Source organism: Alternaria conjuncta, assembly GCF_024043145.1.
Source record: "Alternaria conjuncta strain BMP 0040 chromosome Unknown scaffold_4, whole genome shotgun sequence".
Lineage (NCBI taxonomy): Eukaryota > Fungi > Ascomycota > Dothideomycetes > Pleosporales > Pleosporaceae > Alternaria > Alternaria conjuncta.
Genome location: NW_026250093.1, coordinates 2,282,859 through 2,293,753, shown reverse-complemented (window position 1 = coordinate 2,293,753; position 10,895 = coordinate 2,282,859). Strand labels below are relative to the sequence as shown.

Sequence of the window (10,895 nt, the reverse complement as noted above, 5' to 3'; positions counted from 1 at the left end):
AGGCGAAGGAGACACCGGCCTACTCTGACAGTTACTCCTCAATGCGCTTTTCGAACCCGGAAGAAGACATCTCTCTCGACTCGGCGTAGGCGGCCGATTACCCACTGTAACAGCAGGAATGGGGTGTTCAACCAACCCCGAATCCTCCCGCTCAACAATCGGCGTCGCAGGCTCATCTTCCACAACCAACACCTCGTCTCCAAACTCCCTTTCCCACTTCTCCTTCTGCCAATCCCGCATGAAACCTGGGTTGATACTCAACCACTTCCTACCTGCATCCGCAACACCATCAGGCGTAGGCATGCCTTCTACATGCCAATACAGAAGATACGTGTAGCTTCCTGCGTTCCATCGTAGACCCATGAAGTCTTCAACTAGTAAGCCGGTGGTTACATACCACTCTATATTCTTGACCTGCAGAGCAGCAAAGGCTTCTGGGTCGCCAATGCGGAAACGCGCGTTGGGTGGGAGGCTCCAGCGGAAAGGGAGGGGGTGCGGTTCGTGAAGCGATTTGGCGCGGTTGCGGAGGGAGTTGGGAATGGTCTTGAGGAGTTTGTCGGTTAGGGGTTGGTTGGCTGGGCCGTGGGGGATGCGGGAGTCTGGTAGAGGCACGAGGAAGGCTTTGACGGACGATGAGGTGTTGGGGTCTAGGGCGTGGCGTCGTTCTCGGGGGCTAGGACGCACGAAGTCTGAGCACTCATCGTCGTCCACTACTTCTAGTGCACTGCCTTCTCTTCGGAGTGCGATCGATGCATCTGCCAGTAAACCCAACGTGAAGGTACCGGTTGGAATCGCGTCTTCGGGATCGGAGGCATGGTCCAAGTAATTTTCTGTCAAGGCTCCTCGGCTGACTTCTGGGATATTTGAGTAATCACCGCAGACCACTAGCTCACCAGTGACTGTACGCATCAGAGGAGGAGCTGCTTTCGACTCTTCCAACGATCGACTTTTGTTGAACGACAACAGACAACAATAGCAGGGTAACAAGAAAACTTCCAGAACAAAAATAAGCAATGGCGCAATGGATAAGGTTGTAGAGAGATTGCGGTAAGACTAAACTTTTACCTAATGCATAGAACTGCTGTGAAGGGCTGGCATGGAGACACAAGGCCTGGCTGGCTAACTGATATTCTAAATATTGAAGACTACGCTGCGGATAACCCATGATCTTCATACGGAACAGTTGAATGTGGTGGGTAAACAGGAGTGTCGTGTGGTACGACTTTAGTATATCAAGCTGGTGGTATTGAAGACCTAGAGTCAGATGTCCCCGAACAATCCGTTGAATGGTTGCGTGGGTTGTGCTAAGGCGGGATTTGAGTGGAACATCGCAGTCATTGAAGCTGGCCATTCAATTGACTGTCCAGAGATTGACGAGGTCTGATAGAAGGGCCTTTTGGTGACACTTGGCGTGGTGAGGTCGGTAGACAGAAGCAGGGACGGATGCCAAGACGGATAGGCGAGACGATCCCGGTAAGACGTGCAGTGGCGTACAGGCTTGGGGCGTCGCTGGGTCACGTATCTCGTCCATTGCGCGTGCGACTCCTCCCGTATTGGCTGACCGGCCTGCTGCCTTCCCTTCGACGTCCTTCTCTTTTCACTCGCGGCTGCCCTTGGCCACACGCTCCTTCACATCTGCACCGGCCCGCCGCGTTTCATGCCCGTTTTTTCTTCTGCATACAACCCTGCTTTCACCTACAAACTTTAACTTGGCGCTGCCGTCATGTTCGTCCCCGGAAAACCCAAGATCAAAACGAGAACCGTCCTCGTCAAGAAGGCGCCCGCCCCCACAGCGAACCCCTCACCATCGCCGCATGCGAGACCCGGCAACGGCACACGTAGTTACAGTGCATCTGGCCCGCCAGCGAACCGATACCAGTCCACGCCGCGCTCGCAAACAGTCTCGCGGGAACCCGCGCGCAAGTCGGTTTCCGTGTCGCGTGTCGAGACCAACAAGCGTAAAGGCACCGACACGCCGCAATGGGCTAGCAGCGATGAGTCGAGCGAGGATGAGGATACCAGCCGGCTGGGCGTCAAGCGACGGAAGACGCGGCCAGCGAGTAGTAGCACTGAGCCGATGAGCCTGAACCGCGCACTCGAGCCGGACTTGAAGCGACGTATACGGATAGTAGAGCCTGATGCCAAGGCGAAATCGAATGGTGTCAACGGCGCATCGAATGGAACTGCGAACGGCACATCAAATGGCGCGTCGGATATGATGAAGATGGCGCAAGAAAACGCCGCGTTCAGAAAGAAGAAGGCTGTGTCGGGGAAGAGCACTCTGAAGCACGGCTTCGAGATGACAAAAGACGATGGGGCGAAAGCCTACAAGTCCGCATTCCCCGGTAGCGAGAAGAAGTTCACCGTCGAACTCCAGTACCCCAGCGTGTCACGTCCAGAAAAGTTCGAGGCAGTGGCCCGGAAAGAGGTGGACGAGGAGTACAGTCCACTGGAAGACATCTACTTCAGCATAGAGGAGATCATCCAGCACTACCTCCCGCCCGATCTCGCCAACGAGCTCTCCTCCGACGCCGAAGGCACCGTCCGTCTCCTCAAGCGCGCCGTAACCAAAGACGACCCCGAACTGTTCAAGCAAGAACTCGCCAAGTTCAACAAGCTCATCAAAGACCAATACGCCAACGGCACGATACCCCGCATCCTCGACGACATGCACGCCATCCCCCTCAGCCTCGTCAAACGCATCACGGCCCAAAGCTACAACCGCATCGTCTCCCCGCACGCACACCGCCTCCGCAAAGTCGAAGGCAAAGAAACAACCTACGGCGAACTCCTGACCCCTTTCGTCCACAAAATCTTCGCCCAAACCGGCCTAAACTCCACCCACACCTTTGTCGACCTTGGCTCCGGCGTCGGCAACGTCGTCCTGCAGTCCGCCCTGCAAACCGGCGCCGAAAGCTGGGGCATCGAAAAGATGAAGCTCGCCGCCTCCCTCGGCACAGAACAAGCCTCTGAACTCAAAGCGCGGGCGAAGCTCTGGAACATAGCCCTCCCCCGCATCGAGCTCATCGAAGGCGATTTCCTCGAAAGCCCTGAGATTGACGCTGTCCTCCGCCGCGCTGACGTTGTGCTGGTCAACAACAAGGTGTTTGGCGAGACGCTGAATAATCTGCTGTTGCAGAAGTTTCTCGATTTGAAACAGGGCTGTAAAGTCGTTAGCCTTGAGAGTTTTGGCGGCGGTGCTAAGCAAGGGGTTAGGAATGAACAGAGTATTGCTGGGCTTTTTGATGAGGAGAGGTTTGAGAGTGGGACGAATAGCGTTAGTTGGGCGGGGGAGAGCGTCGAGTATTTTATTGCTACAAAGGCGCGTTGAGGCGGGCTGGAACAGAAGTTGATTGGAGATGGTTGGTGAGTTTGTATCATATAGAAGGGATTGTAGGTCAACACTGATGGGCGGACATTTTCTTGGACTTTTATTGTGGGATTCCTCACAATACAGTTGGACGGGAGGAAGCGTAGGTGAGCGATTGAGCGAGAAGGGCTGGGCAGGTTCGTCTGAAGCATAGCACACTTGGCGTTTGATTTAACATCAATACCCCTTGATCTATATTCTCTTTCTGTAGCTATTTCAAATGCAGAATTTATAAACATATGTACATTGCATCGCTTTCGATTCGTAGTCACACCCTCCAAATCTGCAGCTTCAAGCGTACTATACCCCAGCATCCACGTTAAGTACAATTCTTCAAAGTTTGTATTGTCGTATTATATATACGGAAGGATAGTAAAGAGCAACAATCCGCTCCGTGTATGTATGCTAAGATATTACCCAGTCGCCCATCCCACCAAACACCAACACCGTATATGCACTTCCATTCCCCTTTCCAACTACAAACTGCAAATCCATCCACCGTATATATAAATCGTAAAGGAGCGTGTATCGGGTATCTGAAAAAACCAATGCCAACGAAAAAGGAGCGACGTCGCTAATGTACAAATAAAGTAGTAAAAAAGCCTGAAAATGCAAAGCAGTCGTGTTTCTCGTTATATATACCCTCTTTTCCATCTTCATCTTCCTTTTCCTCCCTCCATCCTAATCATCATGCTGAAAAGAGGAAACGGCCATACGACTTACTCGCTTGCCCTGATCTAAAAGAACAAAGCCATAGCGCCCAAGCCCACAGCACCAGCAAACGGCACGCCATTCACGCCCGCAGCACCCGTCTGCACACTCGGCTGCTCCGTCGAATCCCCACCATCACCCCCACTCGCCTGCGTCGCCTGAATCGGATCCACAAACGTATAACTCGTCATAGTGCTCGGCCTCCCCTCGGCATCTGTCGTCGTAATCAACTTGATGCTGCTAACCAAGCCGCCACCAGGCGTGTACGTAGTCAAAAACGTGCTTCCCGCTTCATCCGTCGCAGTCTGCACCTCACCAGCGGTAGGCGCGTAGTCAGCCGCAGACGTGGTAACCGTTGTGCGGCCTGCGGAATCGGTGGTTGTGCGGATTACGGCGGGCCGGTTCTCGGTTTGGGTGACGGTGCTGCCTTGGGAGTTTGTGCGGACGAGGGTTACGGGGACGGAGGCGGTTACTTCGGAGAGGACGCGCGTGGTGCGGACGACGGTTGTGCCGTCTTCGGTTATGGTGGCTTCGACGGGGATGATGGCGGGGCGTTGGGTGGTGGTTTGGCGGACGGTGGTGGTGGCTTGTTGGGTGGTGGTTTGTTGTTGTGTGTTAGTGACGGTGGAGGGGGGTGCGTCGTCCGAGGGTTGCTGGGATTGTTGGGGCTGCTCGGTTTGTTGGGTTTGTTGGGTTTGTTGGGTTTGTTGGGTTTGTTGGGTTTGTTGGGTTTGTTGGGTCTGTTGAGTCTGCTGCTGTGTTTGGGTCTGTACTTGGGTGACGGTAGTGCCTTGTTGCGTCTGGACCTGCGTTACGGTGGTCTCGACTGCTGGTGGAGGAGCCTCGCTCGCCTGTGATGAAGGCGCGTCCTCGGTTGTCTGTTGTGGGGTTGAAGCCTCAGTGGCAGAAGCCGTGCCATTGCCTGGCGCCTGCCTCTTCTTCAAGTCGTTGACAGCGTCGACAATGAGCTTTGTAGCGAGCGCTGGGTTGTTCTCGTGAACATGTTCGACGCCGCGGTGGTGCGACTCAAACACGCCATTCTTGAAGTCCTTCAGTCCGCTCAATGCTGCTTGTAGAGATTCCTCTGGCAACGCGTTCAACAGGTCCTGGAACGCTTCCTGTGCAGTCGCATAGATGGTCTTTGGGTGGTCGTCTCGCTTGTTTGGTGAAGCAGCAACGGCGGTGCTGAACAATGGCAGGGCCAGAACGGCCAGCTGGCAGAAGGAACGCATCGTGGTTAAATCGGCGTGCAGAACGAAAGCGAAGGTGGATTCTCAGCGAAGAAGAACAGAAACTGCGACAAGCGTGTTAGCACCTTGTCATAACTGGAATCAAGGCCGTAAATTGTGTACAAGAAAAAGAACGTAAAGCGCAATGGGCTGATGTGATGGCGAAGACGTCGCGGACTGGAGAGCAGGCTTACACAGAATCTGTCGCTTCCGAGTGGCTGGGTTGCAGGTGTCTGACGCCACAGCCCGAGAATCGATAGCCTGTAGACTCCTCAAGTGCTGATGTTCAACGCTCCCGTTTCTTTTTGCCGACGAGGAAAAGAAAGCGAGCGTAGTTATTCGTTTGGTCGTTCGGGGTGATCTCAACAACGAGTGTGGTCTTCGCAAGAGTCAGTCGAAACAAGCGGAGTCGTGGACCGTAAAGTCGGTAAAAAAGGCGTTGGAAGCGTGTGATAGTGATGAGGAGAAACGGCAGATCAGTCCTTAAGGCAGAAGGCGATACGGTTACTGTACGAGTTGAGCACCAAGCATCTTTGGGTAAGGCGTTGCTGATACAGGTGCCGCTAGGTGCGTCTTACTTGACAGAAACACGAGGTTTGGACCCGCTGTTTGTCATGGATCCCATCGTCATTTTCGCCTCTTGACCGCGCCCTAAACAAGCCAAGCTTCAGCATCCCGATTTTCCGCTGAAGATCATGCTCCAGCTCTCCACTGAACTGACAGCTGGAACTGTTGGAGTGCATCTAGTTCTAGTAAATGTTCGCGCACACCGAGTTCCAAACTTCTTCACACCAGCCCTTCCCATCGCAACGCAACAGATCAATACTTCAGACGATTGTGCCATTGAAACCTCGGCCTTGAAACACGAACCAAAAAAAGTTGGCACGTAAACCTCGGGGTCGGTATATGCAATGACCCCTGCAAACGCAGAAACGGTAGGAGCCTGGAGCCCTTTCCGCGCCAGTGGCCTCGCTTGGCCGCAAGCCAGAACGTCATGCATGGACCGAGCCACCGGCGAGACGAACTGGAACGTTCAACCCGATGATAGCTTCCCCGTCGCTCTGTTCGCATGTTGAAACCCTGCTGAGGCTTCCACGGAGCACTCGACGTGTTGGTAGTCGCTGCGATGCGTGCATTGCGATAGCATCGTCATTGCAATCTCGAATTCTTGGTCCAGCACCATCGTCCATGATATTGAGATTTGCTTTTCCCCACCGTCATCATCTCCTCGTGTTCAAAGCTAGACGTGTTCTCGCTCTTCTCGTATCTCACACACCTTTGCTATCCACTCCACTACCCACTATCCACTAACAAACGCGTATCTCACACATTTGCAACTCCGCTCCGCTGCCACAGGCGTGATCTATTTTTAATCAGAGACAGGGCATGATTGGAACGCAGGCTGGCTAGCGCCGAGCTGGGTAGCAGCAGACTGCGCATTCACAATCGAGACAAGTAGATCAGAACACCTCAGAACACCAAACGCGCATTGCGGGACTCGGCCTAGATGCATCTCACTGGTGGGGATACTGGATATGCAACGACGCAGACGCACCATCTAGACATTTCGGCACATCGCGCTATGAGTCTATGTGTATGTCGCCACGACGCTATAGCTATTTGTGCTTATGTTGAGGGGTTGATGCGGACTTCGGCAGAGACGGCAGCGCGGTGTCAGACACCGTCAATACTCGACTACTCAACATGTAACGTTGCTTTTTTATTATTCTACTAATCAAAGTGTGGGGTATTTTGCAATACAGCTACTGTGTTCTTGGGCCGTCGTGTATACACGGCCTTGTCGGGCAGTCTCGATGTTGATTCACAATTGCTTTTCCTGCCCAGTATGCAGTAATCATGAAGAATGAGAATGAATTATCATTGATATGTGCCACAACGCTATGCATCATCGCAACGCTCAGAGAATGCTCGCTAGCACGCTTCATCGTTTCATGGCAAATATGCCGTATGCAAAATCTCCCATGCCACATACACACTTTTTTCTTCGGCCCATAATGGACTGCCAAGGGTGCTGTGCACAGTTCTACCCATCACGCTCAATCCATGAACACCCTGAATACCTACATCTCCTTCCGAACTCATGCTCGTACGTCATTGAGGTCGACAGCGACCACCGCGGTCTCTAAGGCGCTGGCTCGCCTCTTGCGACGAACGGAGGCGACGACGACTGACCATCAGAGGGCGATGCATCAGAGTTTGTCTCCCGGTTCACCGTCTGAGGAGTGACAGTAGTAGTCGAGTTGGAGGAAGAGTGAAGAGGCCCCGAAGGTGTTGACACTGGCTGGACAGGTTCCGATGTAGCTGTTGAGGCCTCGGGTTGGGTCGCTGCGCTAGCTTCTACCTGCTGCGTACTGTCGACATTTAGGGGTGATGGTGCTTTAGCGAATGGCTGCACAGGAGGCGTTGTAGTGACAGGTGACTTGGAATTCCTGTCCGGAGATCGCGCGACTGATCGGGGTTCAGTCAGTGCAGCTGGGAGATCTGTCCGCAGAGCCATGGCAGGACTCATCCTGGGCTTCGGGCTTCCCGGAGTAGGCACATTCGGGGGTGTTGGACTCATCCCGGTAGGCGTAACGTCGCTGGATTTGTCTGCTTTAGGTTGAGGCTCCTCCACCGGTGGTGGTACATCTGGTGCGCGTCCTCGAACGGCGAAGGATTCTGTTGAATTCATCATGTTCTGGGGAGAAGGGAGATGACTAGAGCTGCCCGGTGGACTCTTGGCTCTTTCTCTCCGATCTAAACGCTCTTTATGATCCTGTCGGCGCTTATGGAACCAGTCGAATGCACCTTTCTTGTCGGATCTGTCGTGATCAGGGGGACTGCTGCCGAACAGCATCGACGTTTCAGAGCCGTGATTCGACTCGTACTGCCCACTTCTGCGTCCTCCGCCTGTCCATCCGGAACTACTCGCGAACGAGCTCATACTCTTGTCGGCGCCAGGTACTGAACCGTGGAGATCTGTCTGACTTGCTGTCGGCGTTGCCTTGCTTTCTCCTCGCCTGTGACCTTTCCAAAAACTGCGCTTCTCCTCTTTTGGTTGTTCTTCCAGTTGCTCGTTCTCCGAGTATTCTGTTGCTGTCGAATGAGATCTGAAACTAGCAGAAGGCGACATGCTAGGTTTGAGGGTGTTCCCGGAAGCCCGCGAGGAGCCTGTGTCTTGCAAAACCTCTCTAGAGCTGTTTGCGTGTGACTGACCATGGGCAAAAGGAAGCGAGGGTGGCTGCAGTGGTGAAGGAGGTCCGTGAGAGAACTGACCACCAAATCCTGAATCGCTGCCACCAAGAGAGTGCGTAGAGCTATGCGTACTCTGGCTGATACTGTTCGGTAACCTCTTCTTCTGAAGCTTGTTCGGTTTCCGTCCATCTTTGGCTTCCTTGGACTCGTTTGGAGGAGAGGCAGCGACCTTAGCTAAAATCTGGGTGAATGTACGAACGGCAGGAGTCATCTCAATTGACGGACCTGAGTCCACAGGCCCTTCCAAGAACTCTGACCGCTCACGCGTTGGCGTGTGACGAGGACTACGCTGAGGACTACGTGGACCGGGAGTAGTGGACCTTGAAGGTAACAGGTTCTGGGCCGACTGGGCGACGACGTTCGGGGTAGTGGGCTGACTCGGTGGGATGACGCCCGGAGACGGCAGAGGGAACCCGCCTGGCATGTTGTGGGTGGCAGGTGTGACCGCGGGTCTATTCTGTGAAGGCTCTGCCGGTTGCATAGCCATTCCCTGTTGGGGGAAGGGTTGGTATGGGACCGGCATCTCGATCTTGTTCGGCGGCATGGTCTGCGCACGTTGTGGCGGTGGCAGTTCCTGATCGGCAGGCTGTGTGGCTGGTATTTGCTCCGCTGCGGGTGCGACCGCCTGTGGGGCTTCCTTCGTTCGTATAGGCAACTCCATCTCCTGCTGTGGGGCAACGTTCTCGGGAACATCAGCAACCTCTGGGGGCATGGGAGACGAAAGCGGGCTCTTGGTCTCTTCAGGGCCGATTTGCTTTGCAGCAGGGAAGCGGGGACTCCCAAGCCCCGGCGAGCGCTTTGAGGGCAGCGTGTTGCTTCGATGCACTCCAGATGTCGTGGTCGAAACAAATGATGGTGCAATTGGGCTGGGAACAGCGGGCGAGTGTCGTGAACGCTTCGAAGACGTGGATACATTCCTGCGGACGCCGCCATACATGCGAAGGCTTTCTGCACCAGCGCTCGAAGTGGTCGAAGCCGATCGCCCGATGCCAGAACTATTGCGGGGTGTGGTGGGTGTCCTTGCCTGTGGGGTAGAAGGCCCGCTTTCAATGTGCTTAACGGTGCCTTCATCGACAGCTGTGCCTTCCATACCAATTAAGAAGTGATCCTGGTTGTCGATGAGAAATATGAGCACGTCCTGGCTCAGACGATAATCCTGTGGAGACATGTCGTGCTGCGGATGTGAGAGCAGTCCGGGCTGGAAGATGGCAGCCAAATTGGAGGTTGTCATCTTGTTAACATCAGCCTTGGCGGCAAAGACTGCAAGCAAGTCTAGGATGTACAGCAGCAATTGTCGGTTCAAAGACGGCAACGCCTTAATCTGATGTTGATATATGCGCACAGCCGCATCGGGATCGAAGCCTCCGACCGAGGGCTGCTGTCCTTCACTGGCGCCTACTGCCTCAGCCTGATGGCCTTTGAGCGGGTTCCGGAACGGGTCATAATGTTGCAGCGGTATTATAGGCTCCGGGAGATTGTTGAAGTAGCGGCGCAGAATATTGGCGGCGTCATGTACAGTATAGCCGGACCAATCCAGACCTTTTCCATAGCGGGGTGGGGTGTCAAAGGCCGTCCGGAGTTCCTTGATGCGCTTCTCGGAGCCTGCTAATCGGAAGATGCCTTCTACGTCGGTTGCTGTGCGCTGTTAACAGCTGATGGGTGATGGGATTAGCTTCACTGACCCTTTTCCTTCAGAAAGACACCGCATTTGGCGACCACTATTGGGACGTAACCATAGATGTAGCTTTCGCCGTGCTCGTTGAATAGCGAAATAGCGACGTTGGCATAGGGTATGCTTTGTATGAGGGGTACACCAAAGATGCCAGGGAGGGCGGGTTCTACGTGCGGCCACAACAGTCAGTGATTGTTCGCGACAAGGAGAGGCGGGGAGCTGCAGGCACAGTCGCAGCGCATTGCTGGGCTTCAGCCGCCAACGAGGCTGAACTCGCGGACTCGACATGTGAAAATGCTGGCAGTGGTGTCGTACCTTTCTCGTCCTCCTTCTTCGCGGGGCGCTTGCTGAACTGCCTCCACCACGATGTCAAGTCTCGACGCGACGAGGCAGGTTCTGGTGTCGCGAACGGGGCGGGCTGGGGCTCGCCATTGCGCACGCGCGGCGTGTTGGGGTTGGTGTGGGTGCCTGCGGGAGCCATGGCAGGCGGTGGTGTGGAGAGCGTCGCAGCTCTAGGTATGTAATATGGCAGGCGCGGTGTCCAGGTACAGGTGGGCCCGAAGTGGGCAGGCGGCAGCTGTCTGGGGGCCGCTATGTGACGTCGGAGGGTAGCGAGTCGAGGAAGCGAGGTAGCGAGCGTGCGCGAGATGTCAGCGGG

At 54.6% G+C, this 10,895-nt stretch overlaps 4 protein-coding genes across 4 annotated transcripts; 1 reads left to right on the top strand and 3 right to left on the bottom strand.

The window, feature by feature from the left end:
* Positions 1-97: 97 nt before the first annotated feature.
* Positions 98-909, bottom strand: J4E85_003635 (uncharacterized protein; the record flags this gene model as incomplete). Its single annotated transcript, XM_051467901.1, has 2 exons — positions 98-104; positions 137-909. 2 exons carry the CDS (start codon positions 907-909, stop codon positions 98-100), a joined length of 780 nt encoding a protein of 259 aa, XP_051329060.1.
* An 814-nt stretch (positions 910-1,723) lies between these two features.
* On the top strand, positions 1,724-3,331 carry J4E85_003634 (uncharacterized protein; the record flags this gene model as incomplete). The annotated part of the gene is made up of 1 exon (XM_051467900.1): positions 1,724-3,331. One exon carries the CDS (start codon positions 1,724-1,726, stop codon positions 3,329-3,331), a length of 1,608 nt encoding a protein of 535 aa, XP_051329059.1.
* A 776-nt stretch (positions 3,332-4,107) lies between these two features.
* On the bottom strand, positions 4,108-5,313 carry J4E85_003633 (uncharacterized protein; the record flags this gene model as incomplete). Its single annotated transcript, XM_051467899.1, has 1 exon — positions 4,108-5,313. The coding sequence occupies one exon, from the start codon at positions 5,311-5,313 to the stop codon at positions 4,108-4,110; it is 1,206 nt and encodes a 401-aa protein (XP_051329058.1).
* Positions 5,314-7,453: 2,140 nt separating this feature from the next.
* J4E85_003632 (uncharacterized protein) lies at positions 7,454-10,718 on the bottom strand (the record flags this gene model as incomplete). Its single annotated transcript, XM_051467898.1, has 3 exons — positions 7,454-10,200; positions 10,248-10,403; positions 10,553-10,718. 3 exons carry the CDS (start codon positions 10,716-10,718, stop codon positions 7,454-7,456), a joined length of 3,069 nt encoding a protein of 1,022 aa, XP_051329057.1.
* Between the last annotated feature and the right edge of the window lie 177 nt (positions 10,719-10,895).